This window comes from Oikopleura dioica, chromosome 1 (assembly GCF_907165135.1).
Source record: "Oikopleura dioica chromosome 1, OKI2018_I68_1.0, whole genome shotgun sequence".
Lineage (NCBI taxonomy): Eukaryota > Metazoa > Chordata > Appendicularia > Copelata > Oikopleuridae > Oikopleura > Oikopleura dioica.
This window is the reverse complement of record NC_137291.1, coordinates 8,983,104-9,011,089: the sequence shown is the minus strand read 5'-3', so window position 1 is coordinate 9,011,089 and position 27,986 is coordinate 8,983,104. Positions and strand designations below refer to the sequence as shown.

Sequence of the window (27,986 nt, the reverse complement as noted above, 5' to 3'; positions counted from 1 at the left end):
TTTCCAAACCTGTTAGTGGTCGAAAACGATAGAGAATACATCCTTCAGCGAAAATCAAGTTTAGCAAAAGTCTTAAATACATCTGCTCTGGTTCGACGGAAGAGAAAATCCTTGCAAACGTACTTACAATGTCACAGTTTCTGATAAAATCTGCAAGAAAGGCCGCTACACTAGAGAGCGAAAGCAACCAAATGGGAAGATCAGCAAATTCAACGAAAACAAACTGACAATCGTAAAAAATGATGAGTTCTTTAATATTGAAAACTACACCATCAACTCAGTTTCTGGAGATCACATTTGCAACGGAGCTGACATCGTCGAGCAACAAATGTGGACATTTGTCAAACAAGAACTCGACAATTTACTGAAAGAGTAAGCAAAATTATAGTTTAACGCATGACCACTTTTCTTAGCCAGCCAGAGATGAAACAATCAGAAATACGAGCAAATCTGAAGATGCTTGCGCTAGAAAAGTTCAAAGAACAACTCTTCCTTGAGCATTTCCCTCCAGATAATAAAATCATCAACTTGGTTCGATATCACAAACAATTGTCTGACTTCGAGTTGACGTTTGACGATCCTGACAGTCCTGACAACGCAGGTATGTTTAATTTGTCGTTTGGGTTTAATTCAAATAATATAAACCAATTTGGTTGATAACTAACTTTGATTGATAACTTCAATTATCAGTGAGTCGATAATATCAATTAGAAGGAAAAGATTGTCAGTCTGGGATCTAAGAAAGCACTGCTTGACCACGGGTTACTCTATAAATTCACTGCACCGTACAATCTCTTTCATCTAATCCGATGATCTCACATCCCTAACTTGTGAGGTACAGTGGGTCCCTCGCGTTCACCCCATTTTTCGCGGCGGGAGGGTGAAAATAGGGAACGATTTAGGGGGGTGAAAGGGAGGGACCCCACTGTACGACCATTTATACGATAAATGTCTGTTTGAGGTACAAATTCTACCTCTGTTTATTTTGACTAAAATTAATTCAAGCCAAAAATCAGGTGCCACTTATCGTCGACCCCCGCGGGAATTAAAAACCACAAAGTATCTCAAGTGGTCTTGCCAACAAATGCCAATGACATTTCATACGTTCCACTCGAGTGTGGTAGCTACTAGACGGCGCACCAGACCGAGCGCGGCCCCGGGGATGCTCCGAAATGTCAAACCCACGCTAATTCCTTTGACCCACACAAACTCACTTATCGCCGAATTTAATCGCCACAGTTGTCAAACCAAGTGTAGTAGATTACCACACTGAGTGTAGTACGCACGGACCAGTTCAAACCGGATTGTACCAGGTGGCGCTAGATTCCAAAAAGCGTGGGTTTATGTCAATTTGCTCGTTATAAAACGGGTCTGCTCCCCACAAACATTTTTTTGCCGAGTAAAAGAGAAGTTATAAAATGCAACTTACAGGGATTCAAGATGAAGGTGACGATGATACGCCAATTACACTGTTGCTGGCGAAAGAGGAACCGGTCGATGACGAAGCTAATGCAATTGAGGATCCGACTGTACAAGTAATAAATGGTAAGCTGCATGTTTACAATGTATTTATTAATTGATATATTATTTACAAATATATAATCTCGTAGAAAAAAAATAAAGTAGGATTATTTATCATTAACTATTTATTCAATGAATAATTTACAAAATCAATAAATCGATGACCAGAAGTGCTCGAAATCAATTTTTTTTCAGTGCAAGAGGAAGCGAATTCAAGTCCAGTTAATCCCACCGATGTATTTGAAAACTGCGGCGTTTGCTCCAACAAAGTCGGCGGAAACGGAAAGCTGCTTGGTTGTCTTCACACCTTCTGCGCAGAATGCCTCGATAAATCGGAGAAAGAGAGAGCAGCGCCGCAAACAAGCGACGGGAAAATTCTCTGCCCAGTTTGTCGATGCCTGACTCCAAGAACACTTCTATCGGACAATCATTTTATCTCTGAAGAGGTTGACAAGCAAAGTCCAACCTCGCAGTCAAAGAAATGCAGCTGCTGCGATGAAGATGTCGATGGGGTGAAATTTTGCGTCGAGTGTGCCGAATGGCTTTGTGAAATTTGCGTGACAGCGCACAAAAGAGTCAAGATCACGAAAAATCACCAGCTTGTCGATGAAGCGCCAGTTGTAGAAAACGAAACTAAGTACTGCAAAGAACATCCAAGTGAGCCCTTGCAGTTGTTCTGTGAAAGTTGCGACATGATGACCTGTAGAGACTGTCAACTCCAGCACCACAAAGAGCATAGATACGACTTTGTGGCAGACGCAGGAATTAAAGAGCGAAAACTACTTCAACTTGCGTTCCCAGAGCTTGTCCAGAAAAAGGCCAACCTACAAAACTTCATGAACATGGGACAGGCTCGTCTCGCTGATCTTCACAAGCAAGAAGAAGTGCTGAACAAACAAATAGAAAGCTACTTTGCTGAGATCACCAATTTAGTCAAGACGAAACAACAAGAGCTTCAAGTTCAAGTTCGAAACATCTGTGGTCAGCGAAAACGCGAAGCTTCATCGATGGTGAACACTTCCAAAAAGCTGCTCAATGCGATTCGGCATTCGGAAAACTTCATCGAGTACATTTCCGATCCTTCAAAGACGAAGGGGTTACTGTACGCCCGTCGCTTGGTGAAGGACTATTTCAACCTTATTCTCCGGGAGCCAGCACCAACAGAGCAGAATCTGAGGCACTGCAACACAAACATACAGTTTAATCATCGGGGACAACAATTCATTCGCGGTTTTGCGGCTCAGAAGCTGGGAGATATTGTTTTTGAGAGAACAGTTCCGCCTCAGCATCAGATGCCAATGCATCATCAAAGGTGAGGTGTTGTTTTTCTGTGCTTCAAACAAAAAGTTTTAAATAAACAATCAACTGACAAACTTTTGATTTCATGGATCTAACCTCTAACTTGTCTGTTTAGACCTAGATTGCCAGTGCAAAACAGAATGCCCCCAATGCATCCGCCTACCAGTGTACCACACATTCAACGCCAGGGAGCTCCACCAGCAGCCTTAAATCCAGCCCAACTAGCCGCGCTGCAAAACCACCAAATGCAAATAAGTCAACAGCAGCCTCACCCTAATCATCCACAGCCGCATGGAGTCCGCTCGCCTCACATACGAAGTCCTGTTGTGAGTCCTGGTCCCCCAAGACCACGTAAGCCAGAAAACCGGATAAGTATGGCCATTAATATTTATCTCAGACTCTACTGATTCGGGAACATCATCGTCAAGCATGCCTCCTGGTGGACCAATGACTCCCCCAAATGGACAGCCATCGGTAAGATAACATATATTAAGAAGAGATATCCTCTATTTTCGAACCACTGGATGCCCCGTTAGATAAATGATCTTGTTTAGCTGAAACGACAGCGAATGTCATCCGGGGACGTGGTCGACTTACTAGCCTTCTTTTAGGTGAAGAGGATGAAAATCGTCCGTCGAGGGCTCTCGAAACCGCCAGATAGCGATGAAGATTAGATTTTATTTAATAATTTCTTCCAAAAATGCGTGAAGATCCAATGCCCGAAGAAACCAATTCTGCACTTATTTTCATTTGTAACAGACACACATTGTTAATAAATATATTTCTAAAAGCGAATTTTCGCATCACTCGCGGTTCGATCGAGCTTTTGTGAGCTTTATCGGAGGCTCAAGTTTAATCAATAATTCAGCAATTTGCTTTGGAAACATGTTGGTTTGTTCTATTCATTCGATTTGAATTTATTGCGGTTTTATCAGAAAAGAGAGAAATTGGTACCGATGACCATTGATTTGAAGAATATAACGATTATTCTAGACGAAATCTATCTTTCAGAAACAGTCAGGGTTGAAGACTTTTCAACTCGGAATTGCTAGAGTCTAGCAACTCTAAGAGTATTCAAATAAATTTTTTTTCGTAAGATCATCCCTAGAAAGCCGAAGACTCTGTCTACTGGTTTATTGAGCATTATGAATGGTGAGTTCATACTAACAATGAGCTTGATTTCTAAAATTCTTGACCCAAGCGGACAAATTTTAATATTTCACGACCCCACTCACGCTTTTTCTTACCTGCAATGAGAAAAATATGCATTGAACCGTAAATTTCCATCGAACTGTAACGATTCTACTTAAGGATTGTTGTTGGATGCGTGGTTTACATGATCATGTACATGGTAGTCGTGCTTCTTGCCTGCAGTAAAAAGTTTCGACAAGACCAAATTCGAAAGCGGAGCGATAGATTGTCAAGAAGGATCCTGACTCTTTGGAATAACCGAATGATGGAGAGTCCGTGTATTTCATCAGAATCAATAAGCGGCACGAAAGAAGTGTGATTTCTGATGAAACTGCTTGATTTTTCACTATGAGACCTTTATTTTGGAACTATAAAAGTGCAAAATGAATATATGTGGTATGGTTATTTACACTATATAAAGATAGTATTTCATCAGCAGGGAATAATTGAAGAATAATCTGGTAAAATGGCTCAAGAAAGAAATTATAAGCATCAGAACTAGTGACTAGTCGGTCTTCTTTTCGTTTGATTCCTCGTATTCTCGTGTGTCTCGGTCCAACTTGGCGCCAGTAAGGATTTTCAGAAGAAGCTTGAAAATGAAGAAGAACCAGTAAATATGCATGACTTGAATCGACATTAGCAGGAAGCTGTAAAAGGGATATACTGGAGGGCCGCCTTTGATTTCAACCATGCTTAATAAATAAACAGTTAATAAAAAAATAGAAGGAGGTATTCAAACCTGTGATAGGCAGCGCCATAAATTGCCTTTCTTGGATACAAATTAAACCGGAACCAAATCCAGCTCAGGACAAAAAATCCGAAGGAGATTGACTTCGTAACCTCGCAAATATACCAAGTCGGCTTTGAGCACACTTTTCGGTTTTGAAAGTAGAGGAAAAGCTTCGAAACATCGAGGAATATGTCGCAAATGTCGTGGCAGAAGAGGACGAGGCAGCCAATCGCCCAGAAACGCATTCCAAAGGAGAAAACAACGAGGAATAAGGTGGCGATGTGATGGAGAATCATGACGTTCGTGTCTTTTCTTCGCTCATCTTTTCAATAAAATTAATTAAGGCTTGATTTATGAAATTTATTTCGTTACCTATCAGAATGCAGCAGACAAGCGCCTGTATATAGAATCCAATAACAGTAACATACAGCCAGTATGCATCAAAGGGCAGTGGTTCTTCTCGCTTTTCAGACCAGTTGTGAAAAGTCTTCGATGGGCTAACAAGGAAATCGTGGTCGAGTACTATCTTCGTCTCCAGAATCCACAGGCCACTAAAAAGTAAGCAAAATGATCTAATAAGCGCACACATACCTGTACATAATAAGTTGAAAGACTGACTCGGGGAGTTTTTTGGCGTCGACGGGTTGAAAGTTTGAGAGATCGATGGCATTGAGAATCCCTACGATGATTTGTTTCAGCAAAAATATTACTAAGGCAGCGATGAGGGGAAAGATGAGATCGGCAGCGGAGAAGTTCCAGTGGTACAGGACTGTTTTGGTGATCGAGGAAATCGTCAAATCATTTGCCTTGAAAACATTATAAGGGTTGGATACAAAGGGAACTTACTGTTAGTGAAGCTGCATACTCGCTAAATTTATCTGCAATGTCAGTAACTAGTTGAACATACGATGGGTCCTTGTCATATTCCATTGTCTAAAAAGACTTGTGTTCAGAAACTTTGAGATCCTGATTTAAAATTGTGAACTTGTTCCAAAGTTCAATTCTTCAATTTCGGAATTGAATTCATTCAAAAATGTGTGAGGGAAAGTTAATATTCTAGGATCAATCATCTCAAGTAGCATCAAAAGAAACAGCCAGAGTTTTTTCGCTCTCACAATATATACAGTGAGGAAATAAATAAATTAGAGAATGAAATGAAAACTCAAAACTCTTGAATTTAAGATTTGAGCTTTTCTTTGTCAACCAACAAGAGATGAATCAATAAATAAATAAAGTATAGAAATCAGGGCAGGGCACATTTGAAGAGGATTTTTTTCTTTTTGGATCATAAAATATTTCGATTTTTTCTTTCAATAATTTTCCTAAATCGTCATGGCTCGTTTGAGCTGATACTCTCTGATTCTAGCTTTCTCGTCGCTCTGGCTCTTGTATTCTTTCGCAGCTGTTTCTAGCTCTGCCCGGTCGATAACAGCCTCTTCTTTCGAAACTGCAGATGCCTGAAAGAATCAACTTTCAAAAGACGAAAGGAAAACTTAATGCTTACGTAAACATTGCTGCACATTTTCTCAATCTCTCGGCCGCTCATTCCCTCGGTAATTTTCGCCAAATCGTTGCAGATATCGTTAAAGTTGGGAATGACGTCCTCGGAAAGACTAACACGCTGGTCCTTCATCGACGCTGGCTCAATGACTTTCGACTTTATTAGGGGTACGAAAAGGAGGATTATTGTTTATTGACTCCGCACTTTGAAAATTTCAAATTTGAAAAAAATTTTATGAGAAGAGCCTTTTGTTCGAGAGAGATTTGGTGCCCCGTCGCAAAATGTATTGTTTGAGCATGGCTTCACGCTCGGGAAACTCTGGAAGGGGGATTTCGAGAAGCTCATTCATTCGATCTAACACGGCCGAGTCAAGCTGGTTAACCTGGTTCGTTGCAAGGACGATTTGCATTCTGAAATAATAATGATAAAACGAGCAACTGATTCAATATTCTTACTTGTTGCTTGGTTCACCAGTTCGCGCGAGGAAGGTGTTGATGACTGATCGCAACTCTGGGGACATGTTTTCATCTCTTGGTCGCAAAAACGCTTCCGCTTCGTCAATAAACAAGACCAGGCCCTTCTTTGACTTGTCAGCCCAGTTAAATACTAATTAAAAAGGTCTTACTAACCAACAACAATAATTATTTACCCCGATGATCGTCTAATAACAGTCTTATACTTACATTTGTTGAGTTCATAAGTCGCTTGAGCGCCAAGAGGAGCCACATCACCGCCAGACATGATCGCATACTGCATATTAGCATCAGTAGCCAGCGATTTTGCATACAACGTCTTTCCCGTCCCAGGAGGTCCATACAGTAATACATTTCGATGCGCTTGTTTATTGATCAACGCGTTTCTAAAGCGATTAACTTCTAATACGATGCTCCTAACTGATGCTTTATACCTTGTAACTAATTTGATGTCTTCGACTTTAGCTTGGACTTTTTCGCTGAAAATATAATTGGGCCGTTTCACCGTTTGCCCTCGCATTTGTTTTATGAGACTGGGGATGACTGTGTTCCAGGCTTTTCGCGACGTTTCTTGCACTAGAAAACGGGTAAAATGAGAATGTTATGAAGCTGGTACCTAGATTAGGTTTGGTAGTGATCGCTTCCAAATGTCTGAATCCAAATCCAAAGGCATTTTTAAACGCAAAGAAGGCGCAAATCAATCCCGCGCCAGAAATAGCCGCGTTCGTCAGCATACCATCCTGATTCTGCATCAATCTCTTGAACAACTCCATTCGCAATTTCGCAGATTCCTTTCCAACTTCAGCGTCTGCTTTGCCTCGCTCTTTGGCTTCGAGGCGTTTCTGTTCCATCCGAAGGTCGTGGTTTTCTCGCTCAACTTCGGCCATTGCCCTAGCGTGGATTTTTGCCTTTTGGCCTTCTTTTTTCAGCTCTTCTTCTTGCTGCCATAAGATCGTTTCTAAAAAACGTGAGTAAAGATGGCCCGATAAAGCGTATTTTACGTCTTCTGATGGACTCTTCTTTTTCCAAGGAAGCCAATCTCTGCTCCTCCGCTAGTCTTTGCTTTTCTAATTCCATGGCCATTTCTTTTTCCTTTCTTTTCTGCGCCAGTTGATCTAAAAGATTTCATTCAGCCTTTCGTCGATAGAGCCTGTTTTTACCTTGATATTGGACCTTTTTCATGTCCATTTCGTGTTGATGTTTTCTTCGCTCAAGTTCGGCCTGGTTTTGCTCTCTCAAAGCTCCAGCTTTGAGCTGTTCGATCTGGAGCTTGTGTTCTTCAGACTGCGCTTTGTACTTTTCTTGCTGGGTGGCTTCGTGTTGGCTCATGATCTAAAGAAGGTTTTAAATTGTGATTTGAAGTAGGGAAGGTGAACCTTGATCGCTTCGTTCCATTGACCACTTCTTTTCAAATCGCTGACAATGTTGGAAAACTCGGCCATGGAGTTTCCCATGTCCGAAAATGAAGCAGAAAGAGCAGCAATATTCTGAGCGCCGCCGGATCCGCTCTGTTTTGCGGCTTTTTCGACTTCTTTGACTCCACCAGGCTGTTGAGGGGCGTCGGGAACTGCTGCGTCGGCGGGAAGCTCGACATTGTCGAGGGGGTTGTTCGACTTGGCGGCAAAAGGATTCCAACCCATTCTAAGGCAATTTCTTGTGGGTTAAAATCAAGAATTAATATCAGAAATCGACATTTCAACATTATTCTTGAATATTTTAGACAAGTTTCAGAGCTAGCAACTACACTTCTGGACATGTGTTCAGTTTCATTGTAATAAATATTGATATTTTGAGAGTCTCTTAGTAACAGGCAGAAAGTGATAAGAGGGATGCAAGATTTTTTTTAAGATTTTAGTAAAATCATTTTTTACAAATAAAGCGAGATCCATAGTATCCTACCTACAATATGGGCATACGATTCATTTTAATAAATAATTTCCATAGTCTCACTGCAACAGCACTCCTGTTACAGGAGGAAGCTGATAAGAGAGTAAATTCTAACGTCGCATAATTCTCGTCGCGTGAGTCATCGAACTCTGGATCGGCGCGGCCAATCGAAGCCTTCTTTCGTAATTGTCATTTTTTCTCGCGTTGACACAAAAACCGGGGAATTCGAGTATTTCACGTCTTCTTGTCGTCTTCTTACGATTTACCAGTAGAGAAAGTCATTCGAAAAAATTGTCAAAAAATAAGGCACCTTATTGGACACCGAGAAAGTGACGAAACTTTTCCAGATTTTTAGGACTTCTCGAAAGTTCTTTTTTAGTTTTAATAAGTCTTACAGTCCGTGTTTTACTATTTTGCAAATATATTTTCAATATAAACTTAATTGTTGTAGAATGTATGGTGGAAACGGTTATGGTGGCGGCTACGGCGGCGGAGGCGGCTATGGTGGTCGAAGCGGCGGCTATGGCGGCGGCGGAGGAGGATTCGGCGGCGGCTTCGGAGGTGGATTCGGAGCGGGCGGCAAGTTCTCCGATCCCGGATCCCGTCTTGGTCGCATCGATTGGAAGCGCGAAAACCTCATGCCTTTCAAGAAAGACTTCTACAATGAGCACGAGGATGTCGCGAACAGACCCAGCTCGGCTATTCGAGACTGGACTCAAGAAAAAGAAGTCAGCGTTATCGAAAAGGGCCACAACAAGGTAACTATCGACCAATATGATAATATTTAACCTCTTGATTCTAGTGCCCTCGCCCTGTCTTCAAATTCCAAGAGTGCAACTTCCCCAGCTACATTTTGAAATGCATCGAACGTTGCAAGTTTACAGAGCCAACGGCAATTCAATCGATCGGTTTCCCCATCGGTCTGTCTGGACTCAACATGGTCGGTATCTCCAGAACTGGCTCTGGAAAGACCCTTGCGTTCCTCCTGCCTTCTATGCTTCACATTCGAGCCCAGGTAAGAAAGTTCCCCCTTTCAGCTGTTTTTAACCCTTGTGTCAAGGAGCCCCTGAAGCGAGGAGATGGCCCAATCGCCGTCGTCCTTCTCCCAACCCGAGAACTGGCGCAGCAGGTCGAGCAAGTCTCCCGCGATTTCGTTGAAAGCTCGGATATCTACACCACCTGCGTCTTTGGCGGTGCCCCGAAAGGACCTCAGATTCGCGACCTCGAAAAGGGTGTTGAAATCGTCATCGCTACTCCCGGTCGTCTCTTAGACTTCCTCGAAGCAGGCAAAACCAATCTCAAGCGATGTACATACCTTGTAAGAAAAAAAAGCAAACGAATAAAAAGTTTATCCCGAATTTAGGTTCTTGACGAAGCTGACAGAATGTTAGACATGGGATTTGAGCCGCAAATCCGAAAGATTATCGATCAAATTCGACCAGACAGACAGCTTCTTATGTACAGGTAGATTCTCAATCAATTCCATTTCCTCCCTTCAAAATGTTCTTCAGTGCTACCTGGCTGAAAGAAGTCCAGACCCTCGCCGATGATTTCCTCGGGGATAACTACATCCACGCTACGATTGGATCGACCAAGCTTGCTGCCAACAAGCGAATTCTTCAAATTGTCGATATCTGCGATCAATTTGAAAAGGTTTGTTTCTGAGTAATTGTATTTTTTTATTTTATTAGATATCTGTTTAAAAGGTGCTAAATTAATACTATGTACAGGGAAAAGATATAGAGTTAGTAAACCAGATTGTCGAGTCTGCTTCCAACAGATCGTCTGAATTTGATCGACGCGTTCTCGGCGAAAAGTCGGTCGCGGGTTTGACGGAGGTAAAACGCCTCTTGTCGGAGGTCTTCGACGTCCTCTTGGAAGAGCTCTTTTTGAAAATGAATTTTTCCGAGCGTACAGGTCAAATCAAGTGGTGCGACACGCTCGATCCTGTCATTTTTGCGATAAGAGAGGGTTGCGTACTTGGCTTCAGCGTGAACATCGTACTCTTCGCAGAGTTCGGCGATGTTCTGTCGCCAGATCGCCGACTGGTTGATCGCATTTCGCTCTCTAGCGGGCATCGATCTTCGTCTTTGAACACCCTTCACTGATGATTTTCGTTTATCACTGTCTCTTGGTCGTCGGCGAGTCAAAAAGTCGACCATCTTGGCGATTCGCTTTTGAATTCGAGATTTCTCGGTCATTTTTTTCTTGAGTTGCTTTACTTTGTTGATAAGTAGCTTGAAACTGTATGATGACTGGTAAGCAAGCTCGTAGGGTTTTATAGGAAAGATGGGAGAGGGTGTGCGACGCGCCATCTCGCGCTCGCCAGCTCCGCCAGCTGCACATTACTGCACCTCAAGGCGGCAAATCGCCGCTGTTCCAAGCGACGCGGGTGAACTTGAAAAGTACTGGCCTAATTGCCCCCTCGCGGCCTACCCATAATGAACCGGAACGGAACACAACTGTTTTCAATGACAGTAAGGAGCGTTATCGTAATCATGACACCTTTCACACGAAACAGTAGCACCTGCGATCAAAGCGGCGCCCAGCAGGTTCATCATCTTTTTTGATGGACTTTCATGCGACGGGTTTTAATTTTCACAGTCGCCGCTTCCGGCAACTGACTGCTTTCAAGGGATGCTGATGAGCCCGACGATTGATATTGACTTCCGCTCCCATGCGGAGAAAGCGGCCTTGTTATTTTTCAATTTCAACCCTTCATTTCCTTTTTTCTTATTCAAACTCACGCCTTTGAGGTTTGACGCGGGATTTAATTATGTATTCGATAGACTTTCTATCGAAATCTTTATATAGTCTCTTTCAGGACGAGAAACTCATGAAACTCGTAAGTCATCTCATGGACGAACGGGAATCAAAGACCATCATCTTCACCGAAACAAAACGTCGGGCTGACGAGCTTGCCTTCAAAATGAAACGACTCCGATGGGAAGCAGCGTAAGTCGATCATTAGAACGCCTGGATTTGTTGTGGGGAAAGCTCAGAATAGGAATTAGAATGCCTGAGATGTCATATTCAAGTGGCTGAGCATTGATCGATTTTTACGCTCGAGAAGTCCTTAGCATCTGTTTCTGGCACTCTTTTCGAACACGTGACTGACAACTATTTTTCCGTTTTGAACGGGGACCAATGTAAATTATAAACAACCAAAGGAAGTTTAGGAAATATTGCCAATATTATTGGACTAATAACATTTTTATGAACTAAATTTCACGACGAATTAACCAGTCGTCTGTCTAGTCAGATTATCCAATATCTCGTGTCATTTTTGGACCTCCATTTTCGTCATCTACCATGTACAATATGCTCAGTTTTAATATCCAGAATCTGATAACTTGAAAACATGTATTATTACTAATAATTTATTAGTGCAATCCACGGAGACAAAAGCCAGAGCGAGCGAGACCATGTGCTCAAGCGTTTTCGAAGCGGTCGAACACCAATCCTGATTGCCACGGACGTCGCCTCCCGAGGCCTCGGTACGTACAGAAACACACCCAGTCTCCTGTCGATCCGTGTAACGCCGCCTGGTGCACTAGCCAGAAGCGTTGTTCCGATCGGCATTCCCTGCTTCTAGCTTGACAAAGATCCCACTTATCCTTTGTCAATAACGCGCCGAAGTGGTTATGAAGCTTATGAGCATCATCATCATGACTTCTTGACTTTCGGAAGTGTTGAGGGGCGCGAAAAATCTAAATTACCCGCGCGCCTCAAGAAAATTTCGACTTACTTACGTCCACGTGAGGAGGAGTTCTTGATGAGTCAGGGACCTTGACTTGAGACGGATGAATCCTTGGTGTGGTCCAATCCTCTTCGCTCCCGAGCTGGTGATTTATGTTCTGCTGCTTGGCCGCCACACTGTGTGTGCCTATTTGTGCGAATACGACGCTTTATTCTGGCCCGACATATTCTTGCGTTCACTGTTCTTGTATGATGTTCTTGTAATAACATGCGGGGATAGACGAACTCATTCGTTGGATCACTATTTGGCCAGAAGCTCTTTTACTATATTCGCACACCGGGCACACCTCAACAACGTGGTCAAGCATCAAGCGACATCGAAGAAAAAAATCATCATCTTGAGGGCGGACAGCAGAAAACTTGTAGCTCTACGTGTATCGTAGACATTTGCTACACATACACGCAGGAAACTTAAGTCGATCCTCTCATAATGTATAAACACCTGGCGTCAACTGGAAATTATAGATATCAATGATGTTAAATTCGTTGTCAACTTTGACTTCCCGTCGCAGATCGAAGACTACGTCCATCGAATCGGGCGAACTGCTCGAGGAAAAGACGCAAAGGGAACCAGTTACACTTTCTTCACCCAGAGCGACGCCAAGGTACATTAAAAATAAAAACTTTTATAAACACTTTTACCAGCATGCTGCGGGTCTTGTTGGCATTCTGAAGGATGCTGACCAGCGAGTTCCTGAGAAGCTCAACGCCATCGCTGAAGACTGGTCGATGGGACGCGGCCGAGGAGGCCGTGGAGGCGGACGAGGTCGTGGTGGTGGACGCGGCGGTGGCCGTGGAGGTATAATTTTCTCCTTCTATTGAAGTATTTTATTTAACTCTAGGCGGATTCGGTGGTGACCGAGGTGGTCGCTCCTTCGGCGGAGGCGGAGGATTCGGTGGCGGCAGCAGCAGCTTCGGCGGTGGAGGTGACCGATACGGAAGCTCGGGTGGCGACCGATATGGAAGCTCCCGCGGCAGTGGCCGAGACGACCGATATGGCAGTTCTGGTGGAGACCGATACGGAAGCTCATCGAGAAACGGCGGTGGCGGCTACTCCGACCGAAGTCGATCTCGACGATCGCGCTCCAGGTAACCCGGATTCCCGAATCGTCGAAATAACAAATTTCGCTCAGATCTCCTCCACGACGAAGTGGACGATCCCCACCCAAGTATGACGACTACCGACGATAAACCAGTTAGCTCTAGCCCTCTCTGTTGCTTAGCCTTTTTTAATTGTACCTTTATACTGCCCTTCTTCGTTTCCCTCCCATTACAGATATCTTTGTCCGTTCCAGTTCTTAAATTTACTACAAGAGAACATGTTTTTCCCTCACGATATTGTTGTCGTGTCCTTTTCTCTGATATCTTGCCCCAAATGAAAACAAGTTTGATAACATAAATGTGTATTTATTGCTAGATTTAATGGCTATGACTTACGTTTAACAATTAATCGCGAACCTTTGAGTCATTAATATGTGTACGTGTCGATCAGAATACTCAGAGAGTTACAACTGATCCCTGCTGACGTGACTGTAGGTTTTTTAATTAACTGATCGATTCTGTAATAAATGAGTAGATCGATGCGCCATCTAGCTATGGCAGGACGGCCTTTCTATGTCAGAAATCGATACTTTCCAAATACAACAATCGCTACAAGCAGCTAGCAAGTCAAAATATATATTTTAAGTGTTTGAGAAGATAATTTTAAGATAAAGAGAGAATATTCGGATTCGCGTAAAATGGCGTTGAAACAGCTTGTCGGGCAAAGTAAGTAGTCTACTTTAGAGTTAATTTGTCACAATTTTGAAATCATGGAAGAGTACTCAAACTTACCCTTTTTTTTCAAGAAATCTTGCAAGATGTCATCCGGGACCAAAGAGAAGAAGACAAATGGAAAATCCTTGTGCTGGACCGTCTATCCACAAGAATCTTGTCTTCCTGTTGCAAAATGACGGACGTTATGCAAGAGCGAATCACATTGATTGAAGATCTGACGAAGACCCGTCAGCCGATGACCAACATGGAAGCAATTTACTTCATCTCTCCTTGCGACGAGTCCATAACGAAGCTCATCAATGACTTTAAAACGCGCAACACCTACACTGGCGTTCATCTCTACTTCACTGATACCGTCCCTGACTACCACATGGACGAGCTCAAAAGCTCCCGGGTCATCAAATTCATCAGAACCTTCAAAGAAATCAACATCGCCTTTTTACCTTATGAATCACAAGTTTACATGCTTGACAATGAAAAATCTTTCAAGCGGATCTACAACTCGAGCGATCCAGCTGCGCGTGTCGAAACCCTCGAGCGTTATGCCGAACAGTTGGCTACATTGTGTAGCTTGCTTGGAGAGTACCCTTCCATTCGCCATCAGAGCTGGTCCGAGAATGCAGTGGAACTCGCGAATATTTTACAAGCAAAGCTGAATGGCTTTAAAGCTGATAATCCCAAAATGGGCGAGGGTGCGTTCAAGGATCAAACTCAACTGATCATCATCGACCGAAGCTTCGATCCTGTTACTCCTCTCGTTCACGAACTCACCTACCAAGCTATGGCACAAGATCTGCTTGATATCGACAACGATGTGATGCGATACGAAACGACGAATGACCGAGGCCAGACAACGCAAAAGGAAGTCATCCTCGATGAAAATGATGCTCTGTGGAACGAGTTCCGCCACAACCACATCGCTGACTGCATGAGAACCATCCCGGAACGATTCAAGAACTTCGCGAAGGAAAAGCGACACAAGACCTCCGAAAACGCCTCGATCAAGGACTTGTCAAAGATGATGCAGGCGATGCCACAGTACCAAAAGGAGATCCAAGCATATCTGAATCATATGCACATTGTTGAGGCCTGTCAAAAGCAGTACTCGAAGAACGTGGAGAAGTTGTGCAAGGTGGAGCAAGATCTGGCAACTGGTGAGACTAGTGATCGTGAACGCTTGAAAGAACCCATGAAGAACATCATTCCGATCCTACTAGATTCGTAAGTTTGTTGACTTTCGACGAAAGTCTTTCGTTGAGTCAAGCTCCAACTAGCTTTTTAGAAACGTCGATGCTCTCGATAAAATCAGAATTATCCTCCTGTACATCTACAACAAGGGCGGCATCACAGAAGAGAACCTTTCAAAGCTCGTGTCTCACGCTCAAATCATGGAAAAGGATGAGTGCATCATCCGAAACATGGCGAAACTCAACGTCCCTATTACCATGGACTCTGGTCGCAAAAAGCCACCAACTATCAACAGAAAAGATCGCTCAGCATCAGTCAAATATCAGCTCTCCCGATTTATCCCTAGTATAAAGGACGTTATGGAGGTACTTTACAACAATATTTTTGAAACGAAGTCAATAAATTTTGCAAGTATGCGATAGACGGTAAACTTGACGACCGTGTTTTCCAATTTCTCGCGGGAACTCGTCCGATGGTGTCTACTGGTGGTGTGAGAAGGTACGTTTTTTTTTTTTGTAGATAAAAGGATGTACTCTTCTTGAAGAAAGTCTGTGAGCGCAGATTTCTTTCGAATGCTCCGTTTTGAAAGGAATAAAGAGGCTCGTCGACGGTTTTACAGCGCAGGGTATCAGATAAAAATTAACTAAAGGACCTAACTTAAAACTAACTGGCTCGCAAAAGAGACAAATCCCAAAGAAGAAGGTCAAGTAAAAAGCATTTTTATTCTAGTGGCGAAGCAAAAAGTGCGCGTCAGCAAGCGCAAGGCGCGAGGTATCTTTTAGAACCGCAATTATCTGATTCAATTATGATTTAAATCTCATTTATCACACTGATCATACAATTTATGTAGCCAGAATTTGATTCACCAGGAGTCTAGCTTGCTTGAATAACTGTTTTAAAAAGATTTTTCTAGCGCGCGTTATCACTGGCATAAAAAAGATGGCGACAAGCTTGAGGCGAAATCGGGGCCTCGAATCATCCTCTTCGTTCTTGGCGGATTGACGTGCTCTGAAATGCGGTGCGCGTACGAAGTATCCCGCGATTACGTCCCTCAGGTAAAAATTCGCCAGCCTTTTCATTCACTTTGTGTGCCCAGAGCTGCGCCTACGCATTAGTCGCTCTTCGGCATTAGTAACTCTAGAGCCAAACCTTGGCCTCTTAGCAATTGTTTACTCATAGTAACCTTGTTATAGAGAAGTGGTGGCCGCGGAAATAATCAAGCCAGAGAGAAGTGGGAAGTTCTCGTCGGTAAGTCTTCGATAATTAAATTCAAAAACAATTTTGTCTTTTCAAAAAACTAATTGCACAAACAAAGGATCAACGCACCTGGTTCGACCGAGAGATTTTCTAAATATGACGGGCGATTTGACCCGAGTCACAGAAGTTAGCTTCAATGATTACGGAGAATAGGTGACTAGATGTTGTCGATTTATCGCTCAAGCTTTTTTATCCCATTTGTCAGTCTCATAAAATGTCTTACTAATTGTAGAAAAGCCAACAAGAAATTACTCGTCACATAATTTGCATGTACAAAACTATACAGCAGAAACTCAACCTTTTTAGGGTCCCATAAGATGATCACCCCTTCTAGTTTCCTTCATGACCTATCGACATTAGACGATGCTCAAAAATATGGTAACACGATCGCCTTTAAAACGAGAGAAAAAAGATATTTTTCTTTAGATCCATTTCTGGCCACCATCAACCGCAACACAAATCAAAATTCAAACGCATATTCCAACCCAGCCTTTGCTAAATACGGCTGATACCTTAAGTCGCTCCTATTTGAGAAATTCTTCGTAAAACAAACATAAAACACTTCCTTTATTTTTCCAATTATTCGGTAAAATACCATTTCTGACTATTTCATTCGCTTCAAACCCTATTCTTCAAAAAGCCAATTTTAACATTTCGTTCTTTCGTACCTTGCACGATTACGTCATCACTTTACGGATATATTCTTCTCGTCTTAACATAAATACTATTTAAATATACTGCTGAATGTCGTAAACTAAGCCCTATAACTTCTTATATAATCACAAAAAATATTCTAAACATTTGTGACAACAAAATTACAGACATTCATACATGCAAAAAATGTGTGCAATCAAAAATAGAAGGCGTTGACTAGTTGACCTTTAGAGAAGTAAATCGCTCGGGAAAATATGCTCGTTGATTATGTCGCCAACAGTACGTACTAACTGTATCGAGGATAAAATTTCAACTCAATTGAGGAGTTTACAAGGACATCTTCGAGCTGGAGAGGGATGACAACTGGAAAGTCCTTGTTCTTGACTCGATGACAACGAAGATCCTTTCGCAGTCGACAAAGATGAGCGATTTGTTGAAAGAAAAGATCGTAATTGTCGAGGACTTGAATAAAAAAAGGCGGCCGATGCCAGACGTCGACGCGATTTACTTCATCACTCCAACAAGAATGTCCCTGAGCATCGTTGTTGATGATTTCGTGAAGAGAGACCAGTATAAATGTAATTGAAGAGTGAATGTGTGAAAAAACTAAAACGAGTGTGCTCCTTTGTGAAATCATGGAAGACTCACTTTTGGTTTTCGTATAGGCATTCATCTCTATCTCACTGATCGCCTTCCGGATTATCTTTTCTCCTTCATCGCAACATCTCGAGCTGGAAAGAAGATTTCCTCATTACGCGAAATAGATGTTGCGTTCCTGCCCTTTGAGTCCCGCGTCTTTCTTCTGGACGAGCCTAAATTTTACAAACGAATAATCGATGACTCTTATCGTCAGAGGAAACTAGAGAGGCTGGCCGAGCAACTCAATACCGTTGCCATCGCCCTTGGTGGCGATTTCGACATGTACTTTCAGTCTCAAATATGCAATTGCGTTGACCTGGCTTCATTGACCAGAAAGAAGTTGAACCAGAATGGAAGACTTGCCTCCACTATCGGCGATTTGATAATTGTTGACAGAAGTTACGATCCCTTCGCGCCTCTTCTTCACGAACTCACTTATCAGGCGATGGCTTACGATGTCCTCCGAGCTGATGGAGACATCGTCACAGTTGAAGATAGACAACTACTTCTTGATGAAACCGAGGACAAGACATGGGCAAGCCTCAGGCATTTACACATGGCAGATGTGATGAAAAAATTAGCTAATAAATACGATGACCTCATGGCTAGACAGCGTGGATTGAACAAGTCTGATGGCTCGACTAAATCTCTCGCAAACTTGATGCGCCGCCTTCCGCATTTTCAGAAGCAAATTCAAGAACTTGAACGGCACATTTCTATCTCAGAGGTGCTCGATCGAAATTATGATTCGTGGATTGATGATTTGTGCGATGCGGAGCAAGATCTTGCTTGCGATTCAGCAGATAAGCCGATTAAAGCTGTAATTCCTTGGATTTTAAACAAGGAATTATCAGAAGAGATGAAGATGCGTCTCATTCTTCTCCTTTGCCATAATAAGAAAGGCCTCGAGGAAGAAAAGATCAATCAATTGCTGAAAAATGCTGGTATCCATGAAGAAAAGTGGAAGATCGTCAAGAACATGCGATATTTCAATGCAACTGTTATCGATAAAGACCTGCCAATCGTAACAAAGATGCCGAAAAGAAAACAGAACGAGGAAGACATAAAATTCACAGACTCCAGATACATATCGCGAATCACCGATTTGATCCATTTCGCGCAGGTGGGAGAACTTGATGAGAGGATTTTCAATAAAATTCAATCAGTCAAGCCCAAGATGTCAAGGTGAATCTTTTTTTCAAGTGCTCTTCTCTACTTTGAAATTTAGTTTAAAATCTGGAACTCAAAAGCGAAAGACAGTTGTTTTTATCCTCGGAGGAGTTGCTCCTTCTGAGATGCGCGCAGCATACGAGCTTTCAAATCAAACTTTCAAGGCTTCTTCGAGCTGGTTTACATCTAAAAATACTTGTTCATTTACTTCCGATATTTACATCGGATCATCTCACATCGCCATGCCTCACACTCAGCTTCAAATGTTCTCTGATGTTTGACATCAATACTCAAATTCGATAATTCATATTCAACCTTTTTGATACAGAGCGGATTTTCTAGAATGGCGAAGAGAGAAGCTATATCATCACTTGACACAGAGGGCAAGTTGAAAGCGCTTGACCAAATTGAGAAGCAGCTTGTCAGTGCGATCAAGAACTGTGGACAAGTCATTGGCGAGCTTGGCACTGAAAAGATATCGGAAAAGAATGCTGTCAAACTGACCGACAAGTTTCTCAAGGAGATTGACGAAGTCGAAGGTGCCTTGACGAACCAAATTCATTATCTCAGCCAGGTTCGCTCTAAACTCGTTTGTCCAATTGGAATCATCACCGATTCTAGGTCACCTGCAGCACAACTCACGAGGGCTCCGTTTACGGCCAGCTGAAAGAAATGGAGCAAATGGCGACGGCTCAAGGATCAGCGAATCTGAGAATAAAAAAGCTCATGGAAATAACTCATCCAGACAAATTCCCAGTCCCGGACGGTTGTCGCCCGCAAAAGCCAAACTAACCATTTCTTTATTCGCTCAATTATAACTGCCCGATCTGCCGAGTCCCCTGTAAAAACACGCATAATGATAGAAAACAAAAAGGGTTCAATCAAGAGTATTCTAGAATGCTTTCCAAGCTTGCAAGACCCGTTGTCGCCGCCCCCGTCCGATTCGGTCACTACTTCACCGAAACTACTGCCCGATTCTGGCGAGATGTAACCTTTCTACTTACCTCCAGAAGATTTATGAATATTTAGACCTCCTTCTTCGTCGGAACCGTCTTCGTCATCGGTGCCATCCTCAACTGCGACAAGCGAATCGCCGTCAACCCCTATGAAACCAAGGTCGACACCAAGGCGTAAGTGAACAAAAAACTTCTCTGGAAGATACATTCAATCATAACTTTAGCTTCCACGAGCTCCTCGGAAACGGTAACGGCCGAAAGACCAAGATGCCCTTCTCTTCTGGCATGAAGTCTGGTTTCCACAACGACCACTTCAACGCCGCTGGTCCTGGCTACGTTGACGGTGACAACGAGGTAAGAAAACTTGATGAAAATCTTTATCAATCATCAATATAGTACGATCTCTACCCCCACCCTGGTTTCTTCTGGCGATCATTCGAGGGTAGTTTCCCTGGTCCTCGACCCGGCGCTGGAGTCTTCGGTACGAATTTTCATTCTTTCGCAGAAAATTAAAGGAATAAATCAGACCCCGAATACCGAGCCCAGCACCAGATTGGTGACGCCGAATTCGAATACATCCTCGAGAAGCATTTCCACGGCCGATACGACAAGCAGGGCAACCGACTCCACCCACTCAGCCACTAAATTCACATTTCTGTGGCAAAACAACGGCGAAATCAACCCAACCAAACCCCCTATTTATTGAACCGCCCATGTTCTGCGAATTCGACTATAAATAACATGAAACATGAGAAAAAATAAACAACTACAGTTCATTCAAACCGTGTCTCTTTGCTAGAATGATTGGCGTTACCCGAAAGACGGCACGAGCGATGCTCAGCCGGGGAGTCAATGCTACTGCCAGTGTCCGAACTCACATGCACTTTAAATTCCAGCCGGACGATGCTCCAGCAGAGCTGGGAGCTACGGAAAAGACTAATATGTGCAACGCAATCAAAAGCGCTATCGGTAATTCATTCCATCAACTCTTCAAGGAGTCAACTCTTGCTCTAGATATCCAGCTCGCTCGGGATGAATCCACTATCGTTTTCGGTGAAGATGTTAAATTCGGTGGCGTCTTCCGTTGCACTGTAAGCTTAAACTCACGCTCTATTTTTTTAATATCGTTTTGAAAGGATGGCTTGATGGACAAGTATGGATCGGACAGAGTGTTCAACAGCCCTCTTTGCGAACAGGTAATCGATTTACAGCTCCTTTCATCCTTCGATTGATTGACTTTTTAAATTAATCCATTTCAAGGGAATCGCCGGCTTCGGCATTGGTGCCGCCGTCGCTGGAGCTTGCACTATCGCAGAGATTCAGTTTGCTGACTACATTTTCCCCGCTTTTGACCAGGTATTGCTACAATTTTCAATGTATTCTTTATTCAATGTAATTACGAAGATCGTTAACGAAGCTGCTAAATATCGATACCGATCTGGAAATGAATTTGACTGTGGCAAGCTCACTATCCGATCTCCATGCGCTGCTGTCGGACACGGTGCTCACTACCACTCACAGTCTCCTGAAGCTTACTTTGCTCATACACCCGGACTCAAAGTATGCGTCCCTCGATCGCCAATTCAGGCTAAGGTACTTCGATCATTCCGGGGCAAGAAATGCTCATCATATTATTTTAGGGTCTTCTCCTTTCTGCTTTCGAAGATGACAACCCATGCATTGTTTTTGAACCAAAAATCCTCTACCGAGCTGCCGAGGAGCAAGTCCCTGTTGGACACTACAAGATTCCTCTTGGAAAGGCAGACGTTCTCAGAGAAGGAACTGACATGACCATGCTCTCTTGGGGCACTCAAATTCACGTCGTTCGAGAGGTAATAATCACTGCTCATCCAGGGACTAACGGAGTTTCAGGTCGCTAGCATCGTGGAAGAAGAGCTCGGTATCTCCATCGAGGTGATTGATCTTGTCTCAATTCTTCCATGGGATCGCGAAACCGTTTGCAACTCTGTCAGTAAGACCGGTCGATGCATTATCACTCACGAAGCTCCAATCACCTGTGGATTCGGTGCTGAACTCCAAGCTACCATCACAAGCGAGTGCTTCTTCGACCTTGAAGCTCCGCCACAGCGTGTCTGTGGACTTGACACTCCTTTCCCCCACGTCCACGAGCCTCTCTACATGCCAACCAAGTGGAAGCTCATCCAGGCTGTCAAGGAAGTCATGGACGCTTAATTTTATTAACATCAATAGCCAAAAACAATGTTTAGCAACTCTAAACGTTTTACCTTGCCATATGTATTGTCAAATATACTTTCTGACTCTCTAGAACTTCTGCACTGTGCTCTTTCTCTCTAGAGCAGCCTTTTTTACCTGAAACTCGTCGTGCTCGAAAGTTCATATACGAAAACTTTATATAATATTTAAAAAGTAAAGCTCTTACTTTAACTTTTCTGTCTGCTGGTGTTTGGAAGTCTGATAGACCACCTCCTTCAAAGAGATAATTCTACATAACCTTTTCTTTTCAGTTTGACAAATTTTGTAAGGCCAAGATGAAGTTGGCTCGATTCCTCATGAAGCTGTCCCACGAGACTGTGACTATTGAACTCAAAAACGGCACTCAGGTAAATTCCATCATCTTGCCCTTGTTTTATTACTGTATATAATCAAGGCGTATTGATCTTTCATTGTTTTATTGACGCTCGAGCATTCAGGTCGTTGGAACCATCGCTGGTGTTGACATTTGCATGAACACCCATTTGAAAAATGTCCGCCTGACTGTCAAAGGACGAGAGCCACAACAACTTGATGCTCTTTCCATTAGAGGAAATAACATTCGATACTACATCTTGCCGGACTCTGTTCCCCTCGATACCCTCCTGATTGATGATGGACCAAAGGTAAGCTTGCTTGTTGAAGCACTTGTTCATATCATTCAATTAGGCTCGAGGAGGTGGATCCACTCGAGACCGAGGACGAGGCCGAGGAAAGCCTTCCCGAGGTGGCGGACGAGGCCGTGGCGGACGAGGTGGTCCACGAGGCCGAGGAGGCCCCCGACATCGACGATAAACTCACTGCCTACAGTTACCGTCCATTATGTCCGTTAATTTCTGTGCATTTTTTGTTCATAATCGGAGTTGTCCGCGATGGGGTTGACCGTCTTGTCGGCTACCACGTGGCGCCGCATTCTGAACGGTCAAAAATATGCTCTGAAATTTGACTCTCTAAAGTAACTGTACATTTTTAGATGAAATCGGGATAAGAAATGTACACTATTCTCTTTCTGGGATCAGATTGGTTTTCCGCTTCTGTTCTGCGACATTTGACAGCGTCACGTCACAGTAAGATTGCGCGAATCACCGCAGCAGCCAAAGGACCGGATTAAACAAAACTCACGCCAAACTCATACGCTAACCTCCTGAGACCAACACACATAAACACACCTACTTACCTGTGTCTGCTTTTATTATCGTAAACACTGTACAGTTGTTTTTCTTCGCTGACAGTTGTGACGAAATTATGTTGGTCAACAATGGGTTAGGCGACTTTCTTTTGTTACGGCTCATTAAAACCGTCTCTATCTCAATAAGATAGATAGGTATCAGAATAGTCTATTCTAAAATAGAAAGAGAGAAAAACTAATTTTATGAGCCTAAATAAGCTGCCTTCGCTCAAATGGTACACAGTTTTATCACTTACATCCTTCGTCGGCCTTACTCTCACGCTTTCCTACAACAAGGATCTTTGGCCCTCTTTACCTGAAAATGAGCTTCTTTCTTCGCCCGAGATTGAGTTATTGACCGAGGAAGAGGTCGACCTTGAACGCGCTCAAATGAGAAACAGCTGGCTTGAGGAAAATTGGGTTGTTTCCTTGATTATTATAAACATGGCTGCTTGTATGCTTCTTCTGTTCTCCATGGCTGTTATTCGTGTCGTCTTCGGTGAACTTCGTAACGCTGAGAAAAACTCTGCGAAAGACAAGTTCTGGAATTATGTTTTTTATAAGGTGAGCCACCTTCATCAACACTAGTTGTTGATCAGTGATTTAAGTTTATTTTCGTGTTTGGTGTGATAAACGTTCACCAAGCCGGAGAGGTGCTTCTTTGGGCTGCTTGGTTTTCTGTTCTTGCTATGCTTGTTGTTATGACGAAGATATCAAAGCTACGGTAGGTCCTCTTCCTTGACTTCCCGCGATAAAGTTTTATTCAGATTTGAACATCTTTCCTTCTCACCAAATACCGCTAGAAATCTTCATTGCAAAGTACTAGGCCTTCTTGGGACAATCATATTTTCATCCTCTCTTATCTTCGTTCTGGTATGCTATCAGACTCATTCACGACATTCTTACCTATTTCTTTAGTTTATCAGGAATCGCGACTTTTTCACGCTTCACATTCTCTGTTTCTTACTTGCCGATATCGCCGTTTTGACAATCAGAGCAACCCATGTCACTTCTCGCTACCTAATCCACCTGTATGATCTTAGCCGCGCTGGAGTTTGGGAATACAAGGGCCGGTAATTGTTCTACAGAATTTAAACAAAAACTGATCTTTTCACTAGTTGGTTGCACTACAACGACCTTATTCTATCGTCTTCATTTCTTATCCTCGACCTTGTTCACCATTTACACATGCTTCTAAGCGGCAATCTTTGGCTATCCATGGCATCTTTAGGTAACACCTACACGCTCAAACTCGGTAATCTATGGCTTTAGTAATCTGTATGCATGTGCGATTCTTGCTAAACGAGCTTCAAAAGCAACGAACCAAACACCTGACTTATCATCGCGTTATTTCCGACATGGAATGCAAATACCCCCAAGTACAGACCAAGGGTGAATGTCTTATCTGCTGGGATACCTTCAGGTTCTTCCGTTAGCGTTCTCACGTGGTTTTTAACTCTTTTCTTAGCTCCGCTCGGCGGCTCACATGTGGTCATTGTTTCCACAGTTCCTGCCTCCGCCAGTGGCTTGAGCAAGACGCTTCGTGTCCAATTTGTCGCTGTCGCTTGAACCAAGAAGAAGAAGTCGAAGAAGAACCGCCCGCTCCCATCGCGCCAGCAGAACCCGTCTGGTCTTTCAATCTCCGTAGGATCTCCAACTGGCTTCCGTCTTGGAATATCACCGTCAATTATGATTTGCAACCGCGGCCTATGAACAACACGCGTCTCCAGCAATCCGCTTCTGAGCTTCAACAAGTAAAAATTCCATCATTTCAATTCAACATTAATTTAAGATATTCCCTCACATATCTCGACGTGCAATACTTGAGGATCTACGAAGTACTGGCTCTATTGATCTCACAGTAAGATTCAGATGTTATTATCGAGCCTTATTATACATGTTATCTTAGACTGATAACATACTCGACGGCCAGTTGGATGAGCCCGACCCCGATTCCGAGTCAGAAAACGAACCAGCTGCCGACTTAAACCTAATCGATTTACGCCTTCGTCGTACTTGATCCCCAGTTATATTTATATCTTCAATCACTTAATGTTTCTGTTCAAAGTATTCCTATTCAAAGTTTGTCCCCTTAAAATGTTCCACATGTTCTCTACCTTGTACCTTTGTGTATCTCCATTGCACTAGAAAAATTAGTCAGTTACTATTAGTAACTCTTTAAAACTTCATTGTCAAAAAGTCAGAAAACGCTGTACATAATTCATACAAAACTTCTCTTCTGGTGTGTTGGTCTTCAAATAAACTATCCGATCATTCGATCCTATTCAAAAAGCGCGATGTTTAATCTGAACAAAGCACCACTTGTCAACGGTCAGACCTTCCCCGCATATGAGAAGTATATTTTCGGAAGTGCAGGTTATGGGTTTAAAACGACTTTTCTCGACAAATAGCCTGCTGATCGATATTTTAACCCTACAAAAGTATTCCCGCAAGTGTGTAATAATTTGAATATCCCGTTAGAAACATACAGTCCTCAAAATCAAGCAGACATACTCATCGTCGCCTCTTTTGGTTCGCTTATTCCTGGGGAGTATTTAAAGAATTTTAAATACTGCTGGAACGTACATCCCTCTGACCTGCCCCTACATCGAGGCGCTGCTCCTTTAACAGCAGCAATCTTGTCGGAAGAGCGGAAAACACGAGTTTGCATTCAAACAGTTGCTCCTAAATTCGACGCTGGTCAGATATTGGCCCGGTCCGAGGATGTAGACACAGAAGGCTATAATTTATTGACGCTTGGCATGGAGGCCGGAAAAATAGGCGCCGAGCTTCTTACTAGCATTCTTGATGAGTTGCCCAAATTGGAATTGAATGATCAAGAAGGAAAGCCTTCCATGACTAGGAAAATGACCCCGGCAGATCTTATGATCAGCCCAAAAGATCAAACTGCATCTGAGATTTTGCGGCAATCTCGGGCGTACCATTTTCCTTGTAAGATGAAATTTTGCGGGAAAGAACTTCATCCAATAGGTAGCATTGTTAATTGATCATGGTTTTAAGCCAGTTTAGGTCTAAGAGAGGAGTCTGCGATACCGAAAGAACCCTATGTATGGAACAAAAGCAAGAATAACAAACGTATGGTCGTAAGGTGTAAAAACGACACTGCCTTTTCCTTTCAAAAATTCAAATGGACACTGAATGCGCACAGTTATGAAAGCTGTATGGGTCTGAAGCAGATTTATATGAAGTCGAAATAGTTTCTTTGGGATGCTTTCTGAACTTTTATAATTATAGAATGCCTGCCGATATCGGAGAACTTCAAGATGCCGCAAAAAGCCGCAGAGAAAAGCTGATGGCGATGAGAGCCAAGGTAAGTTTTCCGGGCATATTTTTTCTCTAACACGATTCAAATCAGAGAAAAGGCGGCAATGAAAACTCAACTGAAGAACCCGCACTGAAGCTCCGAAACTACAAGCCGCTTGACGAGAACATATCCAGAGACGAGATCGAGCCCGCCGACGTTGAGCACGTTGATGAGCATGTTGAAGAGCTCGAAAATGAAGCAAGCGCTCCAGGTATACCAACTTTCCTAGGCCAACCGTACTTTATCTCTCTCAGTTCCTGGCGAAGACACAAACGAGCTTGACTTGATTCAACTTGCTCCAAAGAAACCAGACTGGGATCTAAAGCGTGCAATCCAGCCGCGCCTCGACAGGCTTAATAAGAAAACAGAGCGCGCGATTGCTGAACTCATTCGAGAGAGACTAAAGGGGTCTGCTGATCTCGCCTCTCAAGTTGCTGCTGCTGGGCCCGATGTGGACTTTGTTGACTAACAGATTAGAAAATTGAGGAATACAACTGCCATTCAATAAAAAACGATGATCAGAGGACTTTTCTTTTTCAGTTTATTTTTTCTTTATATTTTAGCAAAAAGAAGCGGATGAAATTGTAGATGCGTGGTCAGAGTAGTGGGGTTGTTCGCGACGAGCGCGTTGTTTTCTGGGCATAGAATCGTGAACCTTCGTTATTTTTTGCATCAGCTCCTGGTTGAGCTGCTGTCTATCGGCGAGCTTGCTCATCGCGAGGAGATACTGCCCCTTGTAGTATCGTGCGTTCTCTTGCTCGAACATCAGTTTTCTTTTCAAATCCAAAGTCGTGTTGGAATATTGCTCTCGCATTTGAAAAACGGCACTTTTGAGCTTTCGACTCTCTTCTCTTGCAACCTTCAGCTCGTTGTGAAGGATGAGGACTTTGGATGAGTTCTTCTGAAGTTGACTTTCCGCCATGTTCAGCTCGATCGTAGCTTCTGTGATCTTTTGCTGGATGTTTTCGCTTCTTCGGAGAGTTCCGGCGATTTCATGCTTTTTTGTAGAAACGCAGCCTCCCATTTTGTTTGTCTGATTCAGTATTTTCTGTTTTATTGTCGAGCTAGATATCATTAAATAGGGGCTAGAACTGGCGGCGCTAGAGAATACAGCTGGTATCCATTTCCTTTTAGTTCGCGGTAATACAGCTGGCCGCGATACGTTTCGAACGCGAGCCAGGGTTGATTGTTATCACTCTTTGAACTTCATGATTTATATCGGTCTGTTTTTATTCTGCACATTTCTTCTCCGCCCAAGAA

At 43.1% G+C, this 27,986-nt stretch overlaps 12 protein-coding genes across 15 annotated transcripts; 10 read left to right on the top strand and 2 right to left on the bottom strand.

The window, feature by feature from the left end:
• Positions 1 to 16: 16 nt before the first annotated feature.
• On the top strand, positions 17 to 3,609 carry LOC145710754 (E3 ubiquitin-protein ligase TRIM33-like). Of its 2 annotated transcripts, none has more exons than XM_081788479.1 (7): positions 17 to 372; positions 414 to 601; positions 1,432 to 1,545; positions 1,717 to 2,833; positions 2,936 to 3,171; positions 3,218 to 3,294; positions 3,432 to 3,609. In XM_081788479.1, exons 1-7 carry the CDS (start codon positions 329 to 331, stop codon positions 3,492 to 3,494), a joined length of 1,839 nt encoding a protein of 612 aa, XP_081644605.1. In that variant the 5' UTR covers positions 17 to 328; the 3' UTR covers positions 3,495 to 3,609. The 2 variants fall into 2 exon arrangements, with proteins under 2 accessions (XP_081644605.1, XP_081644610.1); XM_081788484.1 differs by having other exon boundaries at positions 3,375 to 3,609.
• Positions 3,610 to 4,350: 741 nt separating this feature from the next.
• On the bottom strand, positions 4,351 to 5,696 carry LOC145695933 (ceramide synthase 1-like). Its single transcript, XM_081772988.1, has 5 exons — positions 5,588 to 5,696; positions 5,333 to 5,547; positions 5,114 to 5,292; positions 4,751 to 5,063; positions 4,351 to 4,703 (listed from the first exon to the last, which is right to left on the bottom strand). The coding sequence occupies exons 1-5, from the start codon at positions 5,669 to 5,671 to the stop codon at positions 4,517 to 4,519; spliced, it is 978 nt and encodes a 325-aa protein (XP_081629114.1). The 5' UTR covers positions 5,672 to 5,696; the 3' UTR covers positions 4,351 to 4,516.
• Positions 5,697 to 5,705: 9 nt separating this feature from the next.
• LOC145695922 (ATPase family AAA domain-containing protein 3A-like) lies at positions 5,706 to 8,364 on the bottom strand. Its single transcript, XM_081772977.1, has 10 exons — positions 8,092 to 8,364; positions 7,876 to 8,047; positions 7,717 to 7,830; positions 7,332 to 7,673; positions 7,150 to 7,291; positions 6,926 to 7,101; positions 6,698 to 6,848; positions 6,521 to 6,652; positions 6,246 to 6,399; positions 5,706 to 6,198 (listed from the first exon to the last, which is right to left on the bottom strand). The coding sequence occupies exons 1-10, from the start codon at positions 8,353 to 8,355 to the stop codon at positions 6,064 to 6,066; spliced, it is 1,782 nt and encodes a 593-aa protein (XP_081629103.1). The 5' UTR covers positions 8,356 to 8,364; the 3' UTR covers positions 5,706 to 6,063.
• Positions 8,365 to 9,054: 690 nt separating this feature from the next.
• On the top strand, positions 9,055 to 14,039 carry LOC145695554 (putative ATP-dependent RNA helicase DDX5). Its single transcript, XM_081772543.1, has 11 exons — positions 9,055 to 9,360; positions 9,405 to 9,617; positions 9,663 to 9,920; positions 9,966 to 10,066; positions 10,114 to 10,255; positions 11,427 to 11,557; positions 11,990 to 12,099; positions 12,827 to 12,966; positions 13,007 to 13,160; positions 13,204 to 13,450; positions 13,495 to 14,039. Exons 1-11 carry the CDS (start codon positions 9,055 to 9,057, stop codon positions 13,550 to 13,552), a joined length of 1,860 nt encoding a protein of 619 aa, XP_081628669.1. The 3' UTR covers positions 13,553 to 14,039.
• On the top strand, positions 14,008 to 17,345 carry LOC145695550 (syntaxin-binding protein 1-like). Of its 3 annotated transcripts, XR_014133749.1 has the most exons (10): positions 14,008 to 14,128; positions 14,209 to 15,358; positions 15,420 to 15,690; positions 15,738 to 15,823; positions 16,055 to 16,096; positions 16,239 to 16,380; positions 16,519 to 16,573; positions 16,641 to 16,735; positions 16,889 to 16,960; positions 17,009 to 17,073. XR_014133749.1 is itself a non-coding variant. In XM_081772538.1 (9 exons), the coding sequence occupies exons 1-9, from the start codon at positions 14,101 to 14,103 to the stop codon at positions 17,089 to 17,091; spliced, it is 1,929 nt and encodes a 642-aa protein (XP_081628664.1). In that variant the 5' UTR covers positions 14,008 to 14,100; the 3' UTR covers positions 17,092 to 17,345. The 3 variants fall into 3 exon arrangements, 2 of the variants coding, with proteins under 2 accessions (XP_081628664.1, XP_081628665.1); XM_081772538.1 differs by lacking the exon at positions 16,641 to 16,735 and having other exon boundaries at positions 17,009 to 17,345; XM_081772539.1 differs by lacking the exons at positions 16,055 to 16,096; positions 16,641 to 16,735 and having other exon boundaries at positions 17,009 to 17,343.
• A 108-nt stretch (positions 17,346 to 17,453) lies between these two features.
• Positions 17,454 to 19,359, top strand: LOC145695555 (syntaxin-binding protein 1-like). Its single transcript, XM_081772544.1, has 2 exons — positions 17,454 to 19,060; positions 19,104 to 19,359. The coding sequence occupies exons 1-2, from the start codon at positions 18,156 to 18,158 to the stop codon at positions 19,324 to 19,326; spliced, it is 1,128 nt and encodes a 375-aa protein (XP_081628670.1). The 5' UTR covers positions 17,454 to 18,155; the 3' UTR covers positions 19,327 to 19,359.
• On the top strand, positions 19,358 to 19,899 carry LOC145695560 (mediator of RNA polymerase II transcription subunit 11-like). Its single transcript, XM_081772549.1, has 2 exons — positions 19,358 to 19,619; positions 19,667 to 19,899. The coding sequence occupies exons 1-2, from the start codon at positions 19,389 to 19,391 to the stop codon at positions 19,835 to 19,837; spliced, it is 402 nt and encodes a 133-aa protein (XP_081628675.1). The 5' UTR covers positions 19,358 to 19,388; the 3' UTR covers positions 19,838 to 19,899.
• A 6-nt stretch (positions 19,900 to 19,905) lies between these two features.
• On the top strand, positions 19,906 to 20,777 carry LOC145695559 (uncharacterized). The gene is made up of 5 exons (XM_081772547.1): positions 19,906 to 20,032; positions 20,075 to 20,175; positions 20,226 to 20,355; positions 20,398 to 20,482; positions 20,528 to 20,777. Exons 1-5 carry the CDS (start codon positions 19,943 to 19,945, stop codon positions 20,644 to 20,646), a joined length of 525 nt encoding a protein of 174 aa, XP_081628673.1. The 5' UTR covers positions 19,906 to 19,942; the 3' UTR covers positions 20,647 to 20,777.
• A 15-nt stretch (positions 20,778 to 20,792) lies between these two features.
• On the top strand, positions 20,793 to 22,343 carry LOC145695557 (2-oxoisovalerate dehydrogenase subunit beta, mitochondrial-like). Its single transcript, XM_081772545.1, has 7 exons — positions 20,793 to 20,970; positions 21,016 to 21,092; positions 21,138 to 21,197; positions 21,262 to 21,357; positions 21,406 to 21,594; positions 21,642 to 21,833; positions 21,874 to 22,343. Exons 1-7 carry the CDS (start codon positions 20,802 to 20,804, stop codon positions 22,192 to 22,194), a joined length of 1,104 nt encoding a protein of 367 aa, XP_081628671.1. The 5' UTR covers positions 20,793 to 20,801; the 3' UTR covers positions 22,195 to 22,343.
• A 110-nt stretch (positions 22,344 to 22,453) lies between these two features.
• Positions 22,454 to 23,179, top strand: LOC145695561 (small nuclear ribonucleoprotein Sm D1-like). Its single transcript, XM_081772550.1, has 3 exons — positions 22,454 to 22,583; positions 22,674 to 22,859; positions 22,903 to 23,179. The coding sequence occupies exons 1-3, from the start codon at positions 22,512 to 22,514 to the stop codon at positions 23,026 to 23,028; spliced, it is 384 nt and encodes a 127-aa protein (XP_081628676.1). The 5' UTR covers positions 22,454 to 22,511; the 3' UTR covers positions 23,029 to 23,179.
• Positions 23,180 to 23,590: 411 nt separating this feature from the next.
• On the top strand, positions 23,591 to 25,681 carry LOC145695553 (E3 ubiquitin-protein ligase AMFR-like). The gene is made up of 9 exons (XM_081772542.1): positions 23,591 to 23,965; positions 24,010 to 24,125; positions 24,169 to 24,274; positions 24,320 to 24,474; positions 24,520 to 24,632; positions 24,674 to 24,824; positions 24,870 to 25,155; positions 25,194 to 25,262; positions 25,311 to 25,681. Exons 1-9 carry the CDS (start codon positions 23,606 to 23,608, stop codon positions 25,419 to 25,421), a joined length of 1,467 nt encoding a protein of 488 aa, XP_081628668.1. The 5' UTR covers positions 23,591 to 23,605; the 3' UTR covers positions 25,422 to 25,681.
• A 974-nt stretch (positions 25,682 to 26,655) lies between these two features.
• On the top strand, positions 26,656 to 27,245 carry LOC145708654 (coiled-coil domain-containing protein 12-like). Its single transcript, XM_081786356.1, has 3 exons — positions 26,656 to 26,732; positions 26,778 to 26,937; positions 26,981 to 27,245. The coding sequence occupies exons 1-3, from the start codon at positions 26,658 to 26,660 to the stop codon at positions 27,193 to 27,195; spliced, it is 450 nt and encodes a 149-aa protein (XP_081642482.1). The 5' UTR covers positions 26,656 to 26,657; the 3' UTR covers positions 27,196 to 27,245.
• Positions 27,246 to 27,986: the final 741 nt, after the last annotated feature.

Coding starts and splice junctions, on each gene's coding strand:
- LOC145710754 (XM_081788479.1), top strand. CDS start 329: ATGTGGACATTTGTCAAACAAGAACTCGACAATTTACTGAAAGA. Junction 373..413: donor CTCGACAATTTACTGAAAGA/GTAAGCAAAATT, acceptor CACTTTTCTTAG/CCAGCCAGAGATGAAACAAT. Junction 3,295..3,431: donor CCCCAAATGGACAGCCATCG/GTAAGATAACAT, acceptor GCCTTCTTTTAG/GTGAAGAGGATGAAAATCGT.
- LOC145695933 (XM_081772988.1), bottom strand. CDS start 5,671: ATGGAATATGACAAGGACCCATCGTATGTTCAACTAGTTACTGACATT. Junction 5,293..5,332: donor TTTCAACTTATTATGTACAG/GTATGTGTGCGC, acceptor CTTACTTTTTAG/TGGCCTGTGGATTCTGGAGA. Junction 4,704..4,750: donor TATGGCGCTGCCTATCACAG/GTTTGAATACCT, acceptor TTATTTATTAAG/CATGGTTGAAATCAAAGGCG.
- LOC145695922 (XM_081772977.1), bottom strand. CDS start 8,355: ATGGGTTGGAATCCTTTTGCCGCCAAGTCGAACAACCCCCTCGACAAT. Junction 6,653..6,697: donor ACTGGTGAACCAAGCAACAA/GTAAGAATATTG, acceptor TTATTATTTCAG/AATGCAAATCGTCCTTGCAA. Junction 6,199..6,245: donor AAATGTGCAGCAATGTTTAC/GTAAGCATTAAG, acceptor TGATTCTTTCAG/GCATCTGCAGTTTCGAAAGA.
- LOC145695554 (XM_081772543.1), top strand. CDS start 9,055: ATGTATGGTGGAAACGGTTATGGTGGCGGCTACGGCGGCGGAGGCGGC. Junction 12,967..13,006: donor TCACCCAGAGCGACGCCAAG/GTACATTAAAAA, acceptor CACTTTTACCAG/CATGCTGCGGGTCTTGTTGG. Junction 13,161..13,203: donor ACGCGGCGGTGGCCGTGGAG/GTATAATTTTCT, acceptor ATTTAACTCTAG/GCGGATTCGGTGGTGACCGA.
- LOC145695550 (XM_081772538.1), top strand. CDS start 14,101: ATGGCGTTGAAACAGCTTGTCGGGCAAA. Junction 15,691..15,737: donor GTATAAAGGACGTTATGGAG/GTACTTTACAAC, acceptor AAATTTTGCAAG/TATGCGATAGACGGTAAACT. Junction 16,961..17,008: donor AGACGATGCTCAAAAATATG/GTAACACGATCG, acceptor ATTTTTCTTTAG/ATCCATTTCTGGCCACCATC.
- LOC145695555 (XM_081772544.1), top strand. CDS start 18,156: ATGTACTTTCAGTCTCAAATATGCAATTGCGTTGACCTGGCTTCATTG. Junction 19,061..19,103: donor GTCAAGCCCAAGATGTCAAG/GTGAATCTTTTT, acceptor TTTGAAATTTAG/TTTAAAATCTGGAACTCAAA.
- LOC145695560 (XM_081772549.1), top strand. CDS start 19,389: ATGGCGAAGAGAGAAGCTATATCATCACTTGACACAGAGGGCAAGTTG. Junction 19,620..19,666: donor AAATTCATTATCTCAGCCAG/GTTCGCTCTAAA, acceptor CACCGATTCTAG/GTCACCTGCAGCACAACTCA.
- LOC145695559 (XM_081772547.1), top strand. CDS start 19,943: ATGCTTTCCAAGCTTGCAAGACCCGTTGTCGCCGCCCCCGTCCGATTC. Junction 20,176..20,225: donor ACCAAGGTCGACACCAAGGC/GTAAGTGAACAA, acceptor TCATAACTTTAG/CTTCCACGAGCTCCTCGGAA. Junction 20,483..20,527: donor ACCCGGCGCTGGAGTCTTCG/GTACGAATTTTC, acceptor GGAATAAATCAG/ACCCCGAATACCGAGCCCAG.
- LOC145695557 (XM_081772545.1), top strand. CDS start 20,802: ATGATTGGCGTTACCCGAAAGACGGCACGAGCGATGCTCAGCCGGGGA. Junction 20,971..21,015: donor CGCAATCAAAAGCGCTATCG/GTAATTCATTCC, acceptor CTCTTGCTCTAG/ATATCCAGCTCGCTCGGGAT. Junction 21,198..21,261: donor ACAGCCCTCTTTGCGAACAG/GTAATCGATTTA, acceptor ATCCATTTCAAG/GGAATCGCCGGCTTCGGCAT.
- LOC145695561 (XM_081772550.1), top strand. CDS start 22,512: ATGAAGTTGGCTCGATTCCTCATGAAGCTGTCCCACGAGACTGTGACT. Junction 22,584..22,673: donor AACTCAAAAACGGCACTCAG/GTAAATTCCATC, acceptor TCGAGCATTCAG/GTCGTTGGAACCATCGCTGG. Junction 22,860..22,902: donor TGATTGATGATGGACCAAAG/GTAAGCTTGCTT, acceptor TCATTCAATTAG/GCTCGAGGAGGTGGATCCAC.
- LOC145695553 (XM_081772542.1), top strand. CDS start 23,606: ATGAGCCTAAATAAGCTGCCTTCGCTCAAATGGTACACAGTTTTATCA. Junction 24,126..24,168: donor ACGAAGATATCAAAGCTACG/GTAGGTCCTCTT, acceptor AGTTTTATTCAG/ATTTGAACATCTTTCCTTCT. Junction 25,156..25,193: donor CCGCTTCTGAGCTTCAACAA/GTAAAAATTCCA, acceptor CATTAATTTAAG/ATATTCCCTCACATATCTCG.
- LOC145708654 (XM_081786356.1), top strand. CDS start 26,658: ATGCCTGCCGATATCGGAGAACTTCAAGATGCCGCAAAAAGCCGCAGA. Junction 26,733..26,777: donor TGATGGCGATGAGAGCCAAG/GTAAGTTTTCCG, acceptor GATTCAAATCAG/AGAAAAGGCGGCAATGAAAA. Junction 26,938..26,980: donor AAATGAAGCAAGCGCTCCAG/GTATACCAACTT, acceptor TATCTCTCTCAG/TTCCTGGCGAAGACACAAAC.